This window comes from Oncorhynchus nerka, linkage group LG15 (genome assembly GCF_034236695.1).
Source record: "Oncorhynchus nerka isolate Pitt River linkage group LG15, Oner_Uvic_2.0, whole genome shotgun sequence".
NCBI classification, from domain to species: Eukaryota; Metazoa; Chordata; class Actinopteri; order Salmoniformes; family Salmonidae; genus Oncorhynchus; species Oncorhynchus nerka.
Window position 1 is genome coordinate 14,949,462 of NC_088410.1, and position 19,227 is coordinate 14,968,688.

General features: G+C 44.1%; 1 protein-coding gene across 1 annotated transcript in view; it reads right to left on the reverse strand.

The window, feature by feature from the left end:
• Positions 1 to 15,872, reverse strand: part of LOC115122334 (pancreatic secretory granule membrane major glycoprotein GP2-like) — a 54,908-nt gene extending 39,036 nt beyond the window's left edge. Inside the window, exons 1-4 of the mRNA XM_065001070.1 lie at positions 15,739 to 15,872; positions 13,401 to 14,042; positions 12,909 to 13,097; positions 12,096 to 12,301 (exon numbers count right to left, since the gene is read on the reverse strand). Coding sequence (XP_064857142.1) covers positions 12,096 to 12,301; positions 12,909 to 13,097; positions 13,401 to 14,042; positions 15,739 to 15,805 — 1,104 coding nt within the window. The 5' untranslated portion in view covers positions 15,806 to 15,872. The remainder of the gene's footprint in view (positions 1 to 12,095; positions 12,302 to 12,908; positions 13,098 to 13,400; positions 14,043 to 15,738) is intronic.
• Positions 15,873 to 19,227: the final 3,355 nt, after the last annotated feature.

Consider the following 19,227-nt stretch of genomic DNA (forward strand, 5'->3'; position numbering starts at 1 on the left):
GGGACACATACACATGGTTAGCAGATGTAGTGGGTCACATACACATGGTTAGCAGATGTAGTGGGACACATACACATGGTTAGCAGATGTAGTGGGTCACATACACATGGTTAGCAGATGTAGTGGGACACATACACATGGTTAGCAGATGTAGTGGGACACATACACATGGCTAGCAGATGTAGTGGGACACATACACATGGTTAGCAGATGTAGTGGGACACATACACATGGTTAGCAGATGTAGTGGGACACATACACATGGTTAGCAGATGTAGTGGGACACATACACATGGTTAGCAGATGTTATTGGTCACATACACATGGTTAGCAGATGTAATGGGACACATACACATGGTTAGCAGATGTAGTGGGACACATACACATGGTTAGCAGATGTTATTGGTCACATACACATGGTTAGCATATGTAGTGGGACACATACACATGGTTAGCAGATGTAGTGGGACACATACACATGGTTAGCAGATGTAGTGGGACACATACACATGGTTAGCAGATGTAGTGGGACACATACACATGGTTTGCAGATGTAGTGGGACACATACACATGGTTAGCAGATGTAGTGGGACACATACACATGGTTAGCAGATGTAGTGGGACACATACACATGGTTTGCAGATGTAGTGGGACACATACACATGGTTAGCAGATGTAGTGGGACACATACACATGGTTAGCAGATGTAGTGGGACACATACACATGGTTAGCAGATGTAGTGGGACACATATACATGGTTAGCAGATGTAGTGGGACACATACACATGGTTAGCAGATGTAGTGGGACACATACACATGGTTAGCAGATGTAGTGGGACACATACACATGGTTAGCAGATGTAGTGGGACACATACACATGGTTAGCAGATGTAGTGGGACACATACACATGGTTAGCAGATGTAGTGGGACACATACACATGGTTAGCAGATGTAGTGGGACACATACACATGGTTAGCAGATGTAGTGGGACACATACACATGGTTAGCAGATGTAGCGGGACACATACACATGGTTAGCAGATGTAGTGGGACACATACACATGGTTAGCAGATGTAGTGGGACACATACACATGGTTAGCAGATGTTAATGAGACTGTAGCGACATGCTTGTGCTTCTAGTTCCGAAAATGTAACAAAATCTAACAAGTAATCTAACAAATTCACAGCGACTGCCTTATACACACAAATGTAAAGGGATGAATAAGAATTTGTACACATGAATATATGGATGAGCGATGACCGTGCAGCATAGGTAAGATGCAGTAGACGGTATAGAGTACAGTATATACATATGAGATGAGTAATGTAGGGTATGGAAACATTATATAAATTGCCATTATTTAAAGTGACTAGTGATACCTTATTACATCTAATTATTAAAGTGGCTGGAGATTTGAGTCAGTATGTTGGCAGCAGCCACCTAATGTAAGTGATGGCTGTTTAACAGTCTAATGGCCTTGAGATAGAAGCTGTTTTTCAGTCTCTCGGTCCAAGCTTTGATGCACCTGTACTGACCTCGCCTTCTGGATGATAGCGGGGTGAACAGGCAGTTGCTCAGGTGGTTGTTGTCCTTGATGATCTTTTGGCCTTCCTGTGACATCGGGTGCTGTAGGTGTTCTGGAAGGCAGGTCTCTTGTGATACAGTGCGACAGGATGCTCTCGAATGTGCATCTGTAAAAGTGTGTGAGTGTTTCTTCAGCCTTCTGAGGTTGAAAAGGCGCTGTTGTGCCTTCTTCACCATGCTGTATGTGTGGGTGGACCATTTAAGTTTGTCTGTGATGTGTACGCCAAGGAACATAAAACTTTCCACCTTCTCCAATACTGTCCCATTGATGTGGATGGGGGGGATGCTCCCTCTGCTGTTTCCTGAAGTCTACGATAATCTCCTTTGTTTTGTTGACGTTGAGTGAGAGGTTATTTTCCTGACACCACACTCCGAGGGCCCTCACCTCCTCCCTGTAAGCTGTCTCGTCGTTGTAGGTAATCAAGCCTACCACTGTGTCGTCTGTAAACTTGATGATTGAGTTGGAGGCGTGCATGGCCATGCAGTCATGGGTGAACAGGGACTACAGGAGAGGGCTGAGCACGCACCCTTGTGGGGCCCCAGTGTTGAGAATCAGTGAAGTGGAGGTGTTGTTTCCTACCCTCACCACCTGGAGGCGGCGCGTCAGAAAGTCCAGGACCCAGTTGCAGAGGGTGGAGTTAAATGCTGAGCTGTAGTCAATTAACAGCATACATTAGCATACAACTTCCGGGTTGGAGCGAGCCGGTCGCATCCGCGCTTCGGTCTGCAGGTTGTATAACTTTTTCATTACATTTCATTACATTTCATTATAGTACAACGGTCTGATTTGTCTAATCTTAGCAATTTCTTCTTAGCTAGCTACATAGTCGTCGTTGTATCAAAGATAATTGCGTAATTATCGTATTTCGTCGTCTCCTATCTGCCCAACACGTTCACCGTCTACCGTAGCACTGTAGTAACTATCACACTCAACTGAACGACTTGATTAGTGTAGTGTTAGCTAGCTACATAGTTGTCTTTGCTGTCTTCGTATCCAAGATAATTGTGTAGTTTAGAGTATGGAGTCTTAGAGTGATAATTGCGTTATTATCGTATTTCGTCATCCTCCTATCTGCCTAGCAGCTAGCCAGCTAGCATACGTTCACCGGCTACCGTAGCACTGTAGTAACTATCACACTCAACTGAACGACTTGATTAGTGTAGTATTAGCTAGCTACATAGTTGTCTTTGCTGTCTTCGTATCCAAGATAATTGTGTAGTTTAGAGTGTGTAGTCTTAGAGTGATTATCTTAATTCACCGAGGTTAGCTAGCCAGCTATTTTGTCGTCCTTAACGTAGGAGACACTCCTAGCTAGCCAATAGCCAGCCAACGTCTACTGAATAGAACTTTCGCATTCGGTCGCATTCCGCTTCGCTCCACAGGTAGTATCACATTTTCATTTCATTTCATTACAGTCCCAACGGTGTGATTTGTTTGATCGTAGCTAGCTACATAGCTAGCTACATAGCCGTCTTTGTTTCAAAGATAATTGTGTAGTCTAGAGCGATTTTCTAGGTTAGCTAGCCAGCTATTGTCGTTCTCCTAACGCAACGTAACGTAACCAACACTGCTAGCTAGCCAGCTAGCTCCCGAAAAGCAGCATTGTAGAAACTTCACACTCAACGGTACGACTTGATTAGGGTAGTGTCAACAACGCAGCTAGCCTACCCCAGCAGTACTGTATCATTTTAATCATTTTAGTCAATTAGATTCTTGCTACGTAAGCTTAACTTTCTGAACATTCGAGACGTGTAGTCCACTTGTCATTCCAATCTCCTCTGCATTAGCGTAGCCTCTTCTCTAGCCTGTCAACTATGTGTCTGTCTATCCCTGTTCTCTCCTCTCTGCACAGACCATACAAACGCTCCACACCGCATGGCCGCGGCCACCTAATCTGGTGGTCCCAGCGCGCACGACCCACGTGGAGTTCCAGGTCTCCGGTAGCCTCTGGAACTGCCGATCTGCGGCCAACAAGGCAGAGTTCATCTCAGCCTATGCCTCCCTCCAGTCCCTCGACTTCTTGGCTCTGACGGAAACATGGATCACCACAGACAACACCGCTACTCCTACTGCTCTCTCTTCGTCCGCCCACGTGCTCTCGCACACCCCGAGAGCTTCTGGTCAGCGGGGTGGTGGCACCGGGATCCTCATCTCTCCCAAGTGGTCATTCTCTCTTTCTCCCCTTACCCATCTGTCTATCGCCTCCTTTGAATTCCATGCTGTCACAGTTACTAGCCCTTTCAAGCTTAACATCCTTATCATTTATCGCCCTCCAGGTTCCCTCGGAGAGTTCATCAATGAGCTTGATGCCTTGATAAGCTCCTTTCCTGAGGACGGCTCACCTCTCACAGTTCTGGGCGACTTTAACCTCCCCACGTCTACCTTCGACTCATTCCTCTCTGCCTCCTTCTTTCCACTCCTCTCCTCTTTTGACCTCACCCTCTCACCTTCCCCCCCTACTCACAAGGCAGGAAATACGCTCGACCTCATCTTTACTAGATGCTGTTCCTCCACTAACCTCATTGCAACTCCCCTCCAAGTCTCCGACCACTACCTTGTATCCTTTTCCCTCTCGCTCTCATCCAACACTTCCCACACTGCCCCTACTCGGATGGTATCGCGCCGTCCCAACCTCCGCTCTCTCTCCCCCGCTACTCTCTCCTCTTCCATCCTATCATCTCTTCCCTCTGCTCAAACCTTCTCCAACCTATCTCCTGATTCTGCCTCCTCAACCCTCCTCTCCTCCCTTTCTGCATCCTTTGACTCTCTATGTCCCCTATCCTCCAGGCCGGCTCGGTCCTCCCCTCCCGCTCCGTGGCTCGACGACTCATTGCGAGCTCACAGAACAGGGCTCCGGGCAGCCGAGCGGAAATGGAGGAAAACTCGCCTCCCTGCGGACCTGGCATCCTTTCACTCCCTCCTCTCTACATTTTCCTCTTCTGTCTCTGCTGCTAAAGCCAATTTCTACCACTCTAAATTCCAAGCATCTGCCTCTAACCCTAGGAAGCTCTTTGCCACCTTCTCCTCCCTCTTGAATCCTCCTCCCCCCCCCCCTCCTCCCTCTCTGCAGATGACTTCGTCAACCATTTTGAAAAGAAGGTCGACGACATCCGATCCTCGTTTGCTAAGTCAAACGACACCGCTGGTTCTGCTCACACTGCCCTACCCTGTGCTCTGACCTCTTTCTCCCCTCTCTCTCCAGATGACATCTCGCGTCTTGTGACGGCCGGCCGCCCAACAACCTGCCCGCTTGACCCTATCCCCTCCTCTCTTCTCCAGACCATCTCCGGTGACCTTCTCCCTTACCTCACCTCGCTCATCAACTCATCCCTGACCGCTGGCTACGTCCCTCCTGTCTTCAAGAGAGCGAGAGTTGCACCCCTTCTGAAAAAACCTACACTCGATCCCTCCGATGTCAACAACTACAGACCAGTATCCCTTCTTTCTTTTCTCTCCAAAACTCTTGAACGTGCCGTCCTTGGCCAGCTCTCCCGCTATCTCTCTCAGAATGACCTTCTTGATCCAAATCAGTCAGGTTTCAAGACTAGTCATTCAACTGAGACTGCTCTTCTCTGTATCACGGAGGCGCTCCGCACTGCTAAAGCTAACTCTCTCTCCTCTGCTCTCATCCTTCTAGACCTATCGGCTGCCTTCGATACTGTGAACCATCAGATCCTCCTCTCCACCCTCTCCGAGTTGGGCATCTCCGGCGCGGCCCACGCTTGGATTGCGTCCTACCTGACAGGTCGCTCCTACCAGGTGGCGTGGCGAGAATCCGTCTCCTCACCACGTGCTCTCACCACTGGTGTCCCCCAGGGCTCTGTTCTAGGCCCTCTCCTATTCTCGCTATACACCAAGTCACTTGGCTCTGTCATAACCTCACATGGTCTCTCCTATCATTGCTATGCAGACGACACACAATTAATCTTCTCCTTTCCCCCTTCTGACGACCAGGTGGCGAATCGCATCTCTGCATGTCTGGCAGACATATCAGTGTGGATGATGGATCATCACCTCAAGCTGAACCTCGGCAAGACGGAGCTGCTCTTCCTCCCGGGAAGGACTGCCCGTTCCATGATCTCGCCATCACGGTTGACAACTCCATTGTGTCCTCGTCCCAGAGCGCTAAGAACCTTGGCGTGATCCTGGACAACACCCTGTCGTTCTCAAATAACATCAAGGCGGTGGCCCGTTCCTGTAGGTTCATGCTCTACAACATCCGCAGAGTACGACCCTGCCTCACACAGGAAGCGGCGCAGGTCCTAATCCAGGCACTTGTCATCTCCCGTCTGGATTACTGCAACTCGCTGTTGGCTGGGCTCCCTGCCTGTGCCATTAAACCCCTACAACTCATCCAGAACGCCGCAGCCCGTCTGGTGTTCAACCTTCCCAAGTTCTCTCACGTCACCCCGCTCCTCCGCTCTCTCCACTGGCTTCCAGTTGAAGCTCGCATCCGCTACAAGACCATGGTGCTTGCCTACGGAGCTGTGAGGGGAACGGCACCTCAGTACCTCCAGGCTCTGATCAGGCCCTACACCCAAACAAGGGCACTGCGTTCATCCACCTCTGGCCTGCTCGCCTCCCTACCACTGAGGAAGTACAGTTCCCGCTCAGCCCAGTCAAAACTGTTCGCTGCTCTGGCCCCCAATGGTGGAACAAACTCCCTCACGACGCCAGGACAGCGGAGTCAATCACCACCTTCCGGAGACACCTGAAACCCCACCTCTTTAAGGAATACCTAGGATAGGATAAAGTAATCCTTCTCCCCCCCCCTCCCTCCCCCTTAAAAGACCTAGATGCACTATTGTAAAGTGGCTGTTCCACTGGATGTCATAAGGTGAAAGCACCAATTTGTAAGTCGCTCTGGATAAGAGCGTCTGCTAAATGACTTAAATGTAAATGTAAATGTTACATAGGTATTCCTCTTGTCCAGATAGGATAGGGCAGTGTGTGGTGTGATGGCGGTAAGCAAATTGTTTTGGGTCGGCCTCTGGGATAAGATCCCATGTCCAGGGTGGAGGTCAGCTTCGGGAAAGTGGTATTCCTGGTCGTACTGTAGGGAAGTGGTATTCCTGGTCATACTGTAGGGAAGTGGTATTCCTGGTTGTACTGTAGGGAAGTGGTATTCCTGGCCGTACTGTAGGGAAGTGGTATTCCTGGTCGTACTGTAGGGAAGTGGTATTCCTGGTCGTACTGTAGGGAAGTGGTATTCCTGGTCGTACTGTAGGGAAGTGGTATTCCTGGTCGTACTGTAGGGAAGTGGTATTCCTGGTCGTACTGTCGGGAAGTGGTATTCCTGGTCGTACTGTAGGGAAGTGGTATTCCTAGTCGTACTGTAGGGAAGTGGTATTCCTGGCCGTACTGTAGGGAAGTGGTATTCCTGGTCGTACTGTAGGGAAGTGGTATTCCTGGTCGTACTGTAGGGAAGTGGTATTCCTGGTCGTACTGTAGGGAAGTGGTATTCCTGGTCGTACTGTCGGGAAGTGGTATTCCTGGTCGTACTGTAGGGAAGTTGTCAGCTCGGGGATTCGATCCAGCAACCTTTCGGTTACTAGTCCAACGTGGACTTACAGCTGTAATTGCTACCAAAGGTGCTTCTACAAAGTATTGACTCAGCGGTGTAAATACTTATGTAAATTTGTTTTTTCTGTGTTTCATTTTCAATACATTTGCAAAAATTTCTAAAAACATGTTTTCACTTTGTCATTATGGAGTATTGTGTGTAGATGTGTGCAAATTTTTTAAAAATGTAATCTGTAGAATTTAGGCTGTAACACAACAACATGTGGAATATGTCAAGGGGTCTGAATACTTTCTGAAGGCTCTGTACATCCTATAAGGAAACATCAATCAAATCCACCACCGCACCTCAGACACCCTCAAATGACATTTCTCCTTTCTCCTTGGCTTCATTATAGCATAATGCTGAAATAATGTTTATTTGTGTATATGTTTCTAATTATTTATTATATTATTTGCCCATCATTATTTGTCCATTTTAATATTTTCTTTTTCATTGGCCAGTCTGAGATATGGCTTTTTCTTTGCAACTCTGCCTAGAAGGCCAGCATCCCGGAGTCGCCTCTTCACTGTTGACGTTGAGACTGGTGTTTTGCCGGTACTATTTAATGAAACTGCCAGTTTAGGACTGTTTCTCAAACTAGACACTCTAATGTACTTGTCTTCTTGCTCAGTTGTGCACCGGGGCCTCCCACTCCTCTTTCTATTCTGGTTAGCGCCAGTTTGCACTGTCCTGTGAAGGGAGTAGTACACAGCGTTGTACGAGATCTTCAGTTTCTTGGCAAATTTTCGCAAGGAATAGCCTTCATTTCTCAGAACAAGAATAGACTGGCGAGTTTCAGAAGAAAGTTATTTGTTTCTGGCCATTTTGAGCCTGTAATCGAACCCACAAATGCTGATGCTCCAGATACTCAACTAGTCTAAAGAAGGGCCAGTTTTATTTCTTCTTTAATCATCAGAACAACCGTTTTCAGCTGTGCTAACATAACTGCAAAAGGGTTTTCTAATGATCAATTAGCCATTTAAAATGATAAACTTGGATTAGATAACACAACGTGCCATTGGAACACAGGAGTGATGGTAACGTTCTTTGCTTCACGGAAACATGGCTCACTGGAGAGACGCTATCGGAATCGGTGCAGCCAGCGGGTTTCTCCACGCATCGCGCCGACAGGAACAAACATCTTTCTGGTAAGAAGAGGGGCGGGGGCGTATGTTTCATGGTTAACGTGACATGGTGTGATCATAACAACATACAGGTACTCAAGTCCTTCTGTTCACCTGATTCCTCACAATCAAATTATCTTCCAAAGGAATTCTCTTCGATTATAATCACAGCCGTATATATCCCCCCCAAGCAGACACATCGATGGCTCTGAACAAACTTTATTTGACTCTTTGCAAACTGGAATCCATTTATCCGGAGGCGTCATTCATTGTAGCTGGGGATTTTAACAAGGCTAATCTGAAAACAAGACTCCCTAAATTTTATCAGCATATCGATTGCGCAACCAGGGCTAGAAAAACCTTGGATCACTGCTATTCTAACTTCCGCGACGCATATAAGGCCCTGCCCTGCCCTCCTTTCAGAAAAGCTGACCACGACTCCATTTTGTTGATCCCTGCCTACAGACAGAAACTAAAACAAGAAGCTCCCGCGCTGAGGTCTGTTCAACGCTGGTCCGACCAATCTGATTCCACACTCCAAGACTGCTTCCATCACGTGGACTGGGATATGTTTCGTATTGCGTCAGACAACAACATTGACCAATACGCTGATTCGGTGAGCGAGTTCATTAGAACGTGCGTTGAAGATGTCGTTCCCATAGCAACGATTAAAACATTCCCAAACCAGAAACCGTGGATTGATGGCAGCATTCGCGTGAAACTGAAAGCGTGAACCACTGCTTTTAATCAGGGCAAGGTGACCTGAAACATGACCGAATACAAACAGTGTAACTATTCCCTCCGCAAGGCAATCAAACAAGCTAAGCGTCAGTATAGAGACAAAGTAGAATCTCAATTCAACGGCTCAGACACAAGAGGTATGTGGCAGGGTCTACAGTCAATCACGGATTACAAAAAGAAAACCAGCACCGTCACGGACCAGGATGTCTTGCTCCCAGGCAGACTAAATAACTTTTTTGCCCGCTTTGAGGACAATACAGTGCCACTGACACGGCCCGCAACTAAAACATGCGGACTCTCCTTCACTGCAGCCGATGTGAGGAAAACATTTAAATGTGTCAACCCTCGCAAGGCTGCAGGCCCAGACGGCATCCCCAGCCGCGCCCTCAGAGCATGCGCAGACCAGCTGGCTGGTGTGTTTACGGACATATTCAATCAATCCCTATCCCAGTCTGTTGTTCCCACATGCTTCAAGAGGGCCACCATTGTTCCTGTTCCCAAGAAAGCTAAGGTAACTGAGCTAAACGACTACCGCCCCGTAGCACTCACTTCCGTCATCATGAAGTGCTTTGAGAGACTAGTCAAGGACCATATCACCTCCACCCTACCTGACACCCTAGACCCACTCCAATTTGCTTACCGCCCAAATAGGTCCACAGACGATGCAATCTCAACCACACTGCACACTGCCCTAACCCATCTGGACAAGAGGAATACCTATGTGAGAATGCTGTTCATCGACTACAGCTCGGCATTTAACACCATAGTGCCCTCCAAGCTCGTCATCAAGCTCGAGACCCTGGGTCTCGACCCCGCCCTGTGCAACTGGGTACTGGACTTCCTGACGGGCCGCCCCCAGGTGGTGAGGGTAGGCAACAACATTTCCACCCCGCTGATCCTCAACACTGGGGCCCCACAAGGGTGCGTTCTGAGCCCTCTCCTGTACTCCCTGTTCACCCACGACTGCGTGGCCACGCACGCCTCCAACTCAATCATCAAGTTTGCGGACGACACAACAGTGGTAGGCTTGATTACCAACAACGACGAGACGGCCTACAGGGAGGAGGTGAGGGCCCTCGGAGTGTGGTGTCAGGAAAATAACCTCACACTCAACGTCAACAAAACTAAGGAGATGATTGTGGACTTCAGGAAACAGCAGAGGGAACACCCCCCTATCCACATTGATGGGACAGTAGTGGAGAGGGTAGTAAGTTTTAAGTTCCTCGGCGTACACATCACAGACAAACTGAATTGGTCCACCCACACAGACAGCATCGTGAAGAAGGCGCAGCAGCGCCTCTTCAACCTCAGGAGGCTGAAGAAATTTGGCTTGTCACCAAAAGCACTCACAAACTTCTACAGATGCACAATCGAGAGCATCCTGTCGGGCTGTATCACCGCCTGGTACGGCAACTGCTCCGCCCACAACCGTAAGGCTCTCCAGAGGGTAGTGAGGTCTGCACAACGCATCACCGGGGCAAACTACCTGCCCTCCAGGACACCTACACCACCCGATGTCACAGGAAGGCCATAAAGATCATCAAGGACAACAACCACCCGAGCCACTGCCTGTTCACCCCGCTATCATCCAGAAGGCGAGGTCAGTACAGGTGCATCAAAGCGGGGACCGAGAGACTGAAAAACAGCTTCTATCTCAAGGCCATCAGACTGTTAAACAGCCACCACTAACATTGAGTGGCTGCTGCCAACACACTGACTCAACTCCAGCCACTTTAATAATGGGAATTGATGGGAAATGATGTAAAATATAACACTAGCCACTTTAAACAATGCTACCTAATATAATGTTTACATACCCTACATTATTCATCTCATATGTATATGTATATACTGTACTCTATATCATCTACTGCATCTTTATGTAATACATGTATCACTATCCACTTTAACTATGCCACTTTGTTTACATACTCATCTCATATGTATATACTGCACTCGATACCATCTACTGTATCTTGCCTATGCCGCTCTGCACCATCACTCACTCATATATCTTTATGTACATATTCTTTATCCCCTTACACTTGTGTGTATAAGACAGTAGTTTTGGAATTGTTAGTTAGATTACTTGTTGGTTATTACTGCATTGTCGGAACTAGAAGCACAAGCATTTCGCTACACTCGCATTAACATCTGCTAACCATGTGTATGTGACAAATACAATTTGATTTGATTTTGATTTGCTGATAATGGGCCTCTGTACGCCTCTATAGATATTCCATTCAAAATCTGCCGTTTCCAACTTTAATAGTAATTTACAACATTAACAATGTCTGCAATGTATTTCTGATCAGTTTGATGTTATTTTAATGAATTTCTTTAAAAAACAAGGACATTTCTAAGTGAACGGTGGTGTATATGTATGTATATTTATGTTGTGTTACGCAGCATTTGAAAAAGAGACCTAGACCTCAATATGTCTTCCGTGTTAAAATGTAACATAAAAATAAACCATCTGTTTTCACTGTTTCATTCATGCATCTCCGCTGGCCTCTCTCTCTTCCAACCTCTCTGTATTCCGCTCAACCAGTAGCCCAATCATGTCCCAGAAGTAGCAAACTACAGTAGTTCTGTCACCTACTTTTAGCCCAAGCATGTCCCAGAAGTAGCAAACTACAGTAGTTCTGTCACCTACTTTTAGCCCAAGCATGTCCCAGAAGTAGCAAACTACAGTAGTTCTGTCACCTACTTTTAGCAATAAATAAATATGTATATATATATATATATATATATATATATATATATATATATATTAGAGGGAAAAAGTACCTTGCTCTTTCTTACTGGACATAAAATAGGCTTCAGGCTACAGCGCTCACAATGAACTGGCGGGGAAGTTTGAAGGGCGAGAGCTTCTCTGGTGTGACTGGTCACATTGGCTGGTGATAAACATGCAATAAATGGACTGTTCATATTTGAAGGCCTGTGTCTTTGGCAATGACAAGGATTGGCAATGAGTGGAATATTAGCTAAAGAGACTGGTATCCAGGGTTATGTCCAACAGCAAGTGCTCTCTTTTGATAGTTTTGGTGAGGGTCGGGGTCTGTTCTCACCACCAGAGTGTTTCCGCAGGCGCCCTCCTTGCGCTCCACCTGGTACCATACCATGCCGCCACGCTCTTCGTGAGCGTTACACCGGGGGTCGGCCAGGTTAGCGGTGGTGGCGTCCAGACCAGCGGCCTCCAGGTTAGTCCTGTTGAGACCCACCTGTACCAGGCTCCGCCCACATACTACCTCTGGGTGCAGCAAAACAGGCTGATCTGTAAGAGAGGAAGAGAGAGACAGAGGGATGAGAAACAGGCTGATCTGTAAGAGAGAGACAGAGGGATGAGAAACAGGCTGATCTGTAAGAGAGAGACAGAGGGATGAGAAACAGGCTGATCTGTAAGAGAGGAAGAGAGAGACAGAGGGATGAGAAACAGGCTTATCTGTAAGAGAGGAAGAGAGAGACAGAGGGATGAGAAACAGGCTGATCTGTAAGAGAGGAAGAGAGAGACAGAGGGATGAGAAAAAATAAAGACAACAGAAAATACGTTATTCAAGAACCCAAAATGAAAAGAAGGAATTACAAATGATCATATAAACTCTTCTAAAAAAGGGTTCCAAAAGGGTTATGCGAATGTCCCCATAGGATAACCCTTTTTGGTTCCAGGTAGAACCCTTTTTGGTTCCAGGCAGGGGTTCTACTTGGAATCCAATAGGGTTCTACCTGGAACCAAAATGGTTATAGCTGGCACCAAAAAAGGGTTCTTCACAGGGTTCTCTTATGGGGACAGCTGAAGAACCCTTTTAGGTTCTAATTAGCACCTGTTTTTCTAAGAGTGTACAGTACATATGTCCTCAAGCAGGTGTTTTCTGAGAACTCACCTGGCCTCTCACACCGCCAAGTGACCCCATCGGTGCTCACGCAGGTCTCCCCCGCTCTGCAGGTACCACACATTGCTTTTGGCGTAGTCGTGGAAACCTGTGACTGTGTTGTTGTTGTGGTGCGATTGTTCTCTACTGGCATTTCTGTAAATGTGACTGGTTTTGGTGTTGTGGTGGGAGCTGACACATCTGGAACAAGGAGTTAAACAGGAGACACAGTTATGAGGGAACATTCATCACTCATGTTTTGAAAGAACTAGTATGCTGGTATTACCAGAATCATACAAGACGCCTGTATGAATGAATGGATGAATATGCTGAGTACTGTTGATATCTAGGGCCATAAGAAGAACATCATGGTGTATATAACCAGCTGGTGAATGACTAAGCAGTAAACAGTTTAAAAATAAATACAATAACTTCCATTCAAAAGGCAGAACAACATCAACAAGCCCCACTCAGAACTTGGCAAAGCAGGAGGCGAAACCTTACATGCACAATAGGCGAAGTAGCACCCGGGAGGCATGACGAACTTGTACACAAAGTAGTTCCCAGGGCATGCCTTGACGTGGATGGGCTGAGACTGCACCCAGCAGCAGTCCCCATTGAAGCTGGCGCAGACGGCACTCTGGACAATTTCATCCACCTGCTGGGGGGGAGGAAACGCCAGCCACAAGGGAGCCTGGGTGCCGCACTTGAAGGAATCCACGCACTTGTCCGGCATGGACACGCTCTGGTTGCCGATGAACATGCGGTAATAGCCGTCCCAGCGGACGTTGCGGTCGCAGTGCTTGTTGCCCACGTGGTTGTTGGTGGAACGCCAGGCGTCGTTCAGGACCGTGTAGATCTTACAGGGGTTGGAGCACTGCTGGATGCCGGCGACCGTGATGCAGTCCTCCCCGTCGGCGCACTCGTTAAAGCCGCAGCTGAACCGGACATGGGCAAGGTTGGTGTTGGAGCGGCGGACACGGCGAGGGGCGTGGTGGTGGGCGGCGGTGGCGGTGTGGCCAGGTAAACAGATGAGGCCGTCTCCGGAGAAGCCCTTCTTACAGGTGCATGTGATGTCACCTGCCATGGGCGAGGTGTGGCAGACGGCTTGTTCGTGACACGCCTCGCAGCTGGTGACAATCGTACCTGTGGGAATTTGGGAATATATGGGTTCATCATCTTTTTTTTTCTTTTTAGGTTGAGGTATCATGATACAACTGAATTGTTTTGATGCTTCCATTTTTAGGTTCTGCCACTAAAGAGCAGAGAAAGTCCGTTGTGTGGTGGGTTATATAATATTATACTGTATAAAAACACTTAACACATAATACATGTATCCCTGCACTGTCAACTCTAACCAAAAATATTTTGTTCAGAGTTAGATATGGCAGAAGTAAAATAAGACAATGCAAAAATCAAATGAACAAATGCTATACAGTATAGTTTATATCATATATAGTATTCATTATGAATAAACATAAATCATTTAATGTTTTAAATATACAGTGCATTTGGAAAGTATTCAGACCCCTTGACCTTTTCCACATGTTGTTACTTTACAGCCTATTTGTAAAATGGATTAAATTGTTTTTTACCCTCAAGGACATTCTGAGACCTGTCCCGAAGCCTCCTGCGTTGTCTTGGCTGTGTGCTTAGGGTCGTTGTCCTGTTGGAAGGTGAACCTTTGCCCCAGTCTGAGGTCCTGAGCGCTCTGTTCTGGAGCAAGTTTTCATCAAGGATCTCTCTGTACTTTGCTATGTTCATCTTTCCCTCGATCCTGACTAGTCTCCCAGTCCCTGCCGCTGAAAAACACAGCATGATGCTGCCACCACCATGCTTCACCGTAGGGATGGTGCCAGGTTTCCTCCAGAGGTGATGCTTGGCATTCAGGCCAAAGAGTTCAAGCTTGGTTTCATCAGACCAGAGAATATTGTTTCTCATGGTCTGAGAGTCCAAGTGGGCTGTCATGTGCCTTTTACTGAGGAGTGGCTTCTGTCTGGCCACTCTACCATAATGGCCTGATTGGTGGAGTGGTACAGAGATGTCCTTCTGGAGCTATGTCAGAGTCACCTCCCTGACCAAGGCCCTTCTCCCTCAATTGCTCAGTTTGGCCAGGCGGCCAGCTCTAGGAAGAGTCTTGGTGGTTCCAAACTTCTTCCATATATGAATGGAAATCATGTCCAACTTCCAAATCATGTCCAATCAATTGAATTTACCACAGGTGGACTCCAATCAAGTTGTAGAAATATCTCAAGGATGATCAACGGAAACAGGATGCACCTGAGCTCAATTTCGAGTCTCATAGCGAAGGGTCTGAATACTTATGTAAATAAGTTATTTATATTTTTATTCAAATTCTAAAAACCTGTTTTTGCTTTGTTATTATGGGGTATTGTGTGTAGATTGATGAGGAAAAAATGAATTTAATCAATTTTTAGAATGAGGCTGTAACGTAACAAAATGTGGTAAAAGTCAAGGGGTCTGAATACTTTCCGAATGTACTGTAGAGTATATTTGTGTGTACCTGAGGTATGTCCAGCTGTTGATGTATTAAATATATAGTATATTTGTGTGTACCTGAGGTATGTCCAGCTGTTGATGTATTAAATATATAGTATATTTGTGTGTACCTGAGGTATGTCCAGCTGTTGATGTATTAAATATATAGTATATTTGTGTGTACCTGAGGTATGTCCAGCTGTTGATGTATTAAATATATAGTATATATGTGTGTACCTGAGGTATGTCCAGCTGTTGATGTATTAAATATATAGTATATATGTGTCTACCTGAGGTATGTCCAGCTGTTGATGTATTAAATATATAGTATATATGTGTGTACCTGAGGTACGTCCAGCGCTGGACAGAACCAGTAGAGGCACCAGCAGAGCCACCAGGATCATCCTCATCAACACTAGTTACTTCTACAGGGGCAGAAACGGGGAACACAACCTGAAGGAAAATACACTTATTATATTCATCCACATTTTATCCACAATTTACATCCACTGGAACGTCAGTCACGTTTAAATGCAAGTTTGACTTGATTTAATTTGACTGTATCTATACAGGTCATCCTATGGTGATAAAACACATTTTATTTTCTGTCACAAGACTGCAATTAACCCCGTTACAACACATCTAATACAATAATATATATTAAGCATGGACACACATTCTCTGGAGGATATTATAACACATCTAATACAATAATAGATATTAAGCATGGACACACATTCTCTGGAGGATATTATAACAACACATCTAATACAATAATATATATTAAGCATGGACACACATCCTCTAGAGGATATTATAACAACACATCTAATACAATAATATATATTAAGCATGGACACACATTCTCTAGAGGATATTATAACATCTAATACAATAATATATATTAAGCATGGACACACATTCTCTGGAGGATATTATAACAACACATCTAATACAATAATATATATTAAGCATGGACACACATTCTCTGGAGGATATTATAACAACACATCTAATACAATAATATATATTAAGCATGGACACACATTCTCTGGAGGATATTATAACAACACATCTAATACAATAATATATATTAAGCATGGACACACATTCTCTGGAGGATATTATAACATCTAATACAATAATATATATTAAGCATGGACACACATCCTCTGGAGGATATTATAACAACACATCTAATACAATAATATATATTAAGCATGGACACACATTCTCTGGAGGATATTATAACACATCTAATACAATAATATATATTAAGCATGGACACACGTTCTCTAGAGGATATTATAACATCTAATACAATAATATATATTAAGCATGGACACGTTCTCTAGAGGATATTATAACATCTAATACAATAATATATATTAAGCATGGACACACATCCTCTAGAGGATATTATAACATCTAATACAATAATATATATTAAGCATGGACACGTTCTCTAGAGGATATTATAACACATCTAATACAATAATATATATTAAGCATGGACACACGTTCTCTGGAGGATATTATAACATCTAATACAATAATAGATATTAAGCATGGACACACATCCTCTGGAGGATATTATAACATCTAATACAATAATAGATATTAAGCATGGACACACATTCTCTGGAGGATATTATAACATCTAATACAATAATATATATTAAGCATGGACACACATCCTCTGGAGGGTATTATAACAACACATCTAATACAATAATATATATTAAGCATGGACACATTCTCTAGAGGATATTATAACACATCTAATACAATAATATATATTAAGCATGGACACATTCTCTGGAGGATATTATAACACATCTAATACAATAATATATATTAAGCATGGACACACATTCTCTGGAGGATATTATAACAACACATCTAATACAATAATATATATTAAGCATGGACACACATTCTCTGGAGGGTATTATAACAACACATCTAATACAATAATATATATTAAGCATGGACACACATCCTCTAGAGGATATTATAACATCTAATACAATAATAGATATTAAGCATGGACACGTTCTCTAGAGGATATTATAACATCTAATACAATAATAGATATTAAGCATGGACACACATTCTCTGGAGGATATTATAACATCTAATACAATAATATATATTAAGCATGGACACACATTCTCTGGAGGGTATTATAACAACACATCTAATACAATAATATATATTAAGCATGGACACATCCTCTAGAGGATATTATAACATCTAATACAATAATAGATATTAAGCATGGACACACATTCTCTGGAGGATATTATAACAACACATCTAATACAATAATATATATTAAGCATGGACACACATTCTCTGGAGGATATTATAACAACACATCTAATACAATAATATATATTAAGCATGGACACACATTCTCTGGAGGATATTATAACACATCTAATACAATAATATATATTAAGCATGGACACATTCTCTAGAGGATATTATAACATCTAATACAATAATATATATTAAGCATGGACACATTCTCTGGAGGATATTATAACAACACATCTAATACAATAATATATATTAAGCATGGACACACATTCTCTGGAGGATATTATAACATCTAATACAATAATATATATTAAGCATGGACACACATTCTCTGGAGGATATTATAACACATCTAATACAATAATATATATTAAGCATGGACACACATCCTCTGGAGGATATTATAACAACACATCTAATACAATAATATATATTAAGCATGGACACACATTCTCTAGAGGATATTATAACATCTAATACAATAATATATATTAAGCATGGACACACATTCTCTAGAGGATATTATAACATCTAATACAATAATATATATTAAGCATGGACACACATTCTCTGGAGGGTATTATAACAACACATCTAATACAATAATATATATTAAGCATGGACACACATTCTCTGGAGGATATTATAACATCTAATACAATAATATATATTAAGCATGGACACACATTCTCTGGAGGATATTATAACATTTTAAACTCAGTGCAGGTATATTAATTTAACCAAACCCAAAATAACTTTGTTTAACCATACAGTATGAATAGTGATCTGAGAGGAGTACTGACTTACCAAATGTTGATGCTGACTGCTGGAACCACCTGTAAACGAGGCATTTATACACTGGTTATCGGGGAGGGGGGGAAGCGGGTCACATTGTGCAATATTCCCAGGGACAAGACCTTAGTCTGGGTCCCAGTCTGTTCAGCTCTCATTCCACTCCTTGCCACTCCTTGTCATGATAAACTGTTTGGCAATGACCCTGAGTAAAGGAGTGAAACGTCAGACAAAACTGACTGGATTTCAGGCAAACAATAAGTGTGGAAGAGGTTGAATCACAACTATAGATCCCAACTACAGTATAATCTTAATTGGATCACTCTGTTGTTGCTGAACATTTCCCAGTGTATTAAGAAGGCTTCTAAAGTTTGTCATTTCCACTCAGAAATATCAGACTTGATTTTATTTTACAAAAAATGTATTATAATCCACGTAGTCATTCACATTTTTTGTTGCTGCAGGATTATTTTCCTTCTGTAGCAAAGTGGCTCAAATTACGATCCTACATCTGTATCATCGTTGAAATGTAAGGAATGCATAACCATAAAACCCTGGGGTGTGATTAAGGTAAAGTCAATATGCTCTGTTGGGTGGCGGCAGATACAATGGATGTTTTCAAACTAATTAAGCGACAGGGCAAGTGGCTGGTGGCTGGTGGGTGGGTGGCATTAGGCCAACACTGTGTGATTAATGAGGTAAATAATGCCTCACA